Consider the following 6,000-nt stretch of genomic DNA (forward strand, 5'->3'; position numbering starts at 1 on the left):
ATGCACCATCGACATTCACTTCAGCATTAATTCCTTGACCTTCAGGAATTTTACGTTTGATATCTATGTCCGGAATATTAGCTTTGCCTCCCAGTTCAGCTTCAACTTTGGGCAAATCTGGAATATCACCTTCAATTTTGAGTGATGGCTCAAGTTTTAGAGCATCAATATCTAATCTAATTCCTCCCTTTCCTTCGGGAAGTTTTGGAAGTTCCACATCTAATGAGGGACTAATATCAAGTTTTGGTGGTTTCACTTCCACTTTTCCTTCTATTGAAGGAACTTCAGCTTTCACTTTTGTTACTTCAGGACCTTCAAACTTCAGTTCCCCAGGTTGGTAGGCAGCTTCAAGTTTTGGTCCTTTTGGTTTGCCAAAGCATGATCCTAGGCTTGCTTTTGGTTTTCCAATTCCTTTTCCACCTTTCACTTTGACATCTGGAGAGTCAATATCAATATCAGCCTTAGCTTCAGGTGTTTTGACACTTGCTCCAGCACTGATTTCAGGACCTTCAAGTTCAAGTTTCCCAGGTTTGTACTCTCCCTCAACTTTGGGACTCTTGGGTTTACCAAAACATGATCCAAGTTTAGCTTTCGGTTTACCTCCTTTAACTTTCACATCTGGAGTATCAATGCTAATATCAGCTTTAGCTTCAGGAGAGGTAAGACTACCACCAACACTGGCTTCTGGACCTTCCACTTCAACTTTAACTGGCTTATATTCTCCTTCAACTTGGGGAGTCTTTGGTTTACCGAAACATGATCCTAATTTAGCTTTTGGTTTTCCTGCCTTCACCTTCACATCAGGGGAATCAATGTCTATGGCAGCACTTGGTTTACCTGATTTTACTTTAATCTCAGGTGCATCAACATCTATATCACCTCTCACTTCAAGAGGTTCTATACTAGCACTTCCTTCAAGTTCTGGACCTTCAATGTCAACTTTCCCTGGTTTATATTCACCTTCAACTTTGGGACTCTTTGGTTTTCCAAAACAGGATCCCAGTTTAGCTTTTGGCTTTTCTCCTTTTACTTTAATGTCTGGAGACTCAACACTGATGTCACCCTTTACTTCTGGTGATTTAATACTGGCTTCAACACTTGCTTCTGGACCCTCAAGTTTACCTGGTTTATATTCTCCTTCAATTTCTGGACTTTTAGGTTTTCCAAAACAAGATCCAATTTTAGCTTTGGGCTTCCCTGCTTTCACTTTCACATCAGGAGAATCAATATCAACTTTAGCCTTTCCTTCAGGTACTGCAACACTAACACTGGGACCAGCAACACCTTTACCCTCAACTTTAACATGAGGATCAACAGATACAGATCCTTCTACACCAGCATCAGCTCTATATTCTCCACTTACAGATGGTGTCTTTGGTTTACCAAAACAGGACCCTAGAGATGCTTTGGGTTTTCCAGACACTTTAACTTTGCCTTTCTTTAACTCTGGAGCTTCCACACTAGCAGAGGCGTGTGCTTCTGGACCTTCCAACTTTAATCCTTCATTTTTAATTTCCAGTTCAGCATCTATGTCTTTTAATTCTCCCTTTGCTTTCCCTCCTACTTCGGCAGACATGTATGGTTCTTCCATTTTAACTTTACCTGGTTTACCAAGACAGGCACATGGACCAAGTTTGGCTTTCTTGGCTTTAAGCTCAGGTTGTGGCACCATTATACTTCCAGATAACTCTGGTGCCTCTACTTTTCCCTTAATCTCAGCAGCTGGTAATGTGGGACCTGAAGGAAGGGAAATCTCAGCTTTTGGGAGTTCAACTGATGGTAAGTCACCTGTAATTTCCGATTCAAATTTTGGACTTGAAATATCTGGCAATGTAATGTCCATTCCTTTTACTTTTCCAGAAACAGTTGGTATAGATCCACTTATGTCTAACCTTGCTTTTTCGGTTGGTAATTTTGGAATATACCCTTCCTGACTTATTTGTGCTTCTCCATCAATACTTAAATCACCCTTAATTCTCGGAGGTTCAAGAATTTTGCCTTTAATTTCCATGTCTGGAAAACCAGCTTTGCCTCCAAGTTCTGCTTCTACTTTGGGTAAATCGGGAATATCACCTTTCATTAGTAATGTTGGTGTAAATTCCGGCATATCAACATTAATTTCAACTGGTTTTACAGGAGGAACTGTGCTTCCTTTGACTCTGAATTCGGTTTCAACTTTGGGTACATCTGGAATATCACCTTCAATCCTGAGTGATGGTTCAATCTTCGGTACATCAATATCTAGTCCAATTCCTCCATGTACCTCGGGAAGCTTTGGTAAATCTATGTCTAGAGAGGGATGAAGATTAAGCTTAGGTGATTCCACTTCCACTGGACCTCCTATGGAAGGAACTTCAGCTTTCACTTTTGGTACTTCAGGACCTTCAAATTTCAGCTCTCCAGGTTGGTAGGAAGCTTCAATTTCAGGTCCCTTGGGTTTGCTGAAGCATGATCCTAATTTTCCCTTGGGCTTTCCAGTTCCTTTTCCACCTTTCACTTTCATATCTGGTGAGTCAACATCAATATCAGCCTTAGCTTCAGGTGTTTTGACACTTGCTCCAGCACTGATTTCAGAACCTTCAAGTTCAAGTTTGCCAGGCTTGTACTCTCCCTCAACTTTGGGACTCTTGGGTTTACCGAAACAAGACCCCAGTTTGGCTTTTGGCTTACCTCCTTCCACTTTTACATCTGGAGTATCAATGCTAATATCAGCCTTAGCTTCAGGAGAACTAAGACTAGCACCAACACTGGCTTCTGGACCTTCCGGTTCAACCTTACCTGGCTTGTATTCACCCTCAACTTGGGGAGTCTTTGGTTTACCAAAACATGATCCTAAGTTAGCTTTTGGTTTTCCTGCTTTCACCTTCACCTCAGGGGAATCAACGTCTATGGCAGCACTTGGTTTACCTGATTTTACTTTAATCTCAGGTGCATCAACCTCTATATTACCTTCCATCTGAAGAGGCTCCATACTTGCACTTCCTCCCACTTCTGGTCCTTCAATTTCAGCCTTACCTGGTGTATACTCACCTTCAATTTTAGGTGTTTTGGGTTTGCCGAAACACGAACCTAGTTTAGGCTTTGGTTTCTCAGCTTTTCCTTTCACTTTACGAGAATCTACTTCGATATCAAAATCTGGGATATTCGATCTTACCCTTAGCTCACTGGAGCTCAAGTCAATGTCAGCCTGTGCTGAAGGTGGTTTTATAGTGGCACTATCACCAGTTTCTGGCCCTTCCAGGTCTATTGTGCCTGGTTCGTATTCACCTTTAACTTTAGCACTTTCTGGTTTACCAAAGCAAGATCCAAATTTGCTCTTTGGTTTTCCTTCTTTTAGTTTTACATCAGGAGCATGAAGACTTGCCTCAGCCTTAGCCACGGGTGGTTGGACACTCGCACTAACACTTGCTTTAGATCCTTCAGTATCAAATTGGCTTTGTTTATATTCATCTTCCGTTTCAGGGCTTTTAGGTTTTCCAAAGCATGAACCAAGTTTTACCTTGGGCTTTTCTCCTTTCACCTTTATTTTAGGTGAAGTGACGCTAATACTGGCATCAACAGCAGGGCTTTCTCCCTCAACTGCTGACACTTCAGCAGAAGGCATTTTAACTGTACCCTGCATCTCACCACTTGGAAGGCTACATGGTATACTCACATCAACCTCTGGGGCACCAATTCTCAACCTGTCACTCTTTACTGAACCTATAACCTGGGAGCCTGAGCTCTCTCCAGTTACTGAGTAATCTCCTCTAACATCACCTTTTATGTTTGGTGCATCAGCTCTCAAATCTAAATTATCCCCGCACTTTGGGTAAAGAGGTTGGGTTGTATTATCAAACCCAAGAGCCCGGTCTGGACCCCACCCATCAAACCTGAGATCGGCTCTATGCCCAGAGGTGTTCAGATTTATCTCATTATTAAAGGCCATGCTAGCGCTTCCCGGTGAACTCTTAACTTCAAAACCTGTCCTTCCATCTCCCTTAACAAGATCTGGAAGCAGTGGAACACCTTTTCTTGAGAATTCTTGTATGTCAGGCAAAGGAAGATTTGGTGTCATAGATATGCTGTAACCTTGCTGTACATGTGAACTGTAACTCTGACTACTACCTACCATGTCCCCATTACTGTGTATCCCTGATCCCATCCCATTTTCACTGGCTAGAGAAGTATGAGTATCTAACTCGGGGGAGAGCAGAGCAGTTAGTTCTGCTTCAAGTTTACTCAACGAATCATTTGGAGTTGATCTAATGTCTCTCCCATTAATGCTGACTTGAGAGGAAAGAGTCTTTTCAGTGGTTGTAACTGTGACAAACCCACCCTTACCGTCTGAAACAGTTTTGATGGTGGTTTTGCTGTCTACGTGGGGTTTTCCTCGTAATTCATCAATGACATTTTTCAATTCCTCATTCATGTTCGCTTTGGTACTAATATCCAGGGACGGTATGCCAGTCCTCTGGTCGTGTTGGACGCATTCGTGGAGAAGACTGTATCCGGGGGCATCATTGTCCTCTCCTCTGACAATGTCCTTGGTGACACTGATGAGTTTGCCGTCTCTTATCTGCCAGGTCGGATGACCCGGTTCTCTTCCCTCTGAATCCATACTGGAGTCTTTACCTGTTATGTGGTATGTGTACAACTGAGTCTTACCACTCATATTCTTATCTGTTTCTACTTTACTCTGAAGGTTCCATGAGCCTTCACTCTGCATGTCTAACTGAGGCTCGTGAGTCGCGATTCTCACACCGGGAACACTCACTATCTCCCTGCTACCTGCACCTGTGTTTATGTGAACATCATTGACATCCTTACCGTCTTTTGTCAGTTTACCCTTTGTTTTCTTGTCGTTGTCGCTGTCGTTGGAAAAATTTAGTAGCCACGAGCGCCTCTTGCTGTCGCCTTGACCAAAGACGGCGGAGTCCCTGAGCCGCCAGGAGTACCGCTTGTATTCCTGTCCTGGGGGCGGTGGAGGTGGATATGGGGGCGGTGTGTCAAGGTTTAAATCGTCTGCCTCCTCCTCGTCGTCACTGGGTAGTGGTGGCAGTGGTCGTGCAGTACTGTATGGTGGCTTTACATGCCTTCTTCCTTGGGTAGCCTTTCCTTCACTATTACCCATGCTGCACTAACACACACTTTGCACTAGAATACACCAACATTTCACTTAATGTATAAATTAGAGCACTAGGCTCGTACTTTCCAAACAACACTAATAATGAAAATACTTGGTTAACCATCCAAACACCATCTTAAGCCTTGATATTTATTATGCGACAGTGTGGAAGATGTGCACATGGCATGATGTTTACTTGTAAGGAGACTCCAGTAGCTCTCCTAGCACCGTCTGCATCCTTACATGAATGAATGTAGTAATCCTCGCTAAAAACTGTCACTAGAAAACACTTGTCAAACTTTTGGCAGGGGTGGCACTGTGCTGACACTTCCGTCAACAGGGGGCTGCGACCCCAACAAGTGGCAGAAGGTGTGTATGTGAGCCTGGGTGTGTGTTGGAGGCTCTCAGGTGGGTGGGTGTGAGGGCGGGCGAGAGACGCGAGACTGCACTGGTAATGCGACGGCGGCGCGGGTGCTACTGAGACTGGCCCGGGTACGCCACACCTCGGCGGCAGCTTGCGGCTGCGACGACCACCAGGGCACCGCAGCACTGCCCCACCACTCCCCCACCCCATACCCCCACTCCCACACCTGCCCACGCTTACTCCTTCTCAGAACTCCCACCGCAGGTCACCACTGCCTCCACCCACGCGCGGGGGAGCAGAAGGTCATAGGGGAAGCACGACAGGCGGCCACGGGGTAGCCAAGGGGTGACCACCAAGAGTGACATCAACGGTGAAAATATCCCAGCATGGTGCAGCCAGTCTTACATCTCCCAGCCAACATTGTCCACATACTTAGTGCCTGCTGCAACACCACACTACATGCAACACATCGCTACATGCAACACATCACTACATGCAACACCACAATACATACAACACTACACTTGCT

The 6,000-nt window shown here is 44.7% G+C and overlaps 1 protein-coding gene across 2 annotated transcripts in view; it reads right to left on the reverse strand.

Annotated features, from left to right (window-relative positions):
* The window catches only part of LOC128695597 (uncharacterized), a 140,235-nt gene extending 134,645 nt beyond the window's left edge, over nucleotides 1-5,590 (reverse strand). Inside the window, exon 1 of one of the 2 annotated variants that reach the window (XM_070093216.1) lies at nucleotides 1-5,587. This exon is cut by the window's left edge and continues 22,957 nt beyond it. In XM_070093216.1, the coding sequence (XP_069949317.1) occupies nucleotides 1-5,113 (5,113 nt within the window). In that variant the 5' untranslated portion in view covers nucleotides 5,114-5,587. The other variant, XM_053786313.2, reaches the window with a different exon arrangement.
* Between the last annotated feature and the right edge of the window lie 410 nt (nucleotides 5,591-6,000).

The sequence above is a fragment of the Cherax quadricarinatus genome, chromosome 42 (genome assembly GCF_038502225.1).
Source record: "Cherax quadricarinatus isolate ZL_2023a chromosome 42, ASM3850222v1, whole genome shotgun sequence".
In the NCBI taxonomy this organism is placed as follows: Eukaryota; Metazoa; Arthropoda; class Malacostraca; order Decapoda; family Parastacidae; genus Cherax; species Cherax quadricarinatus.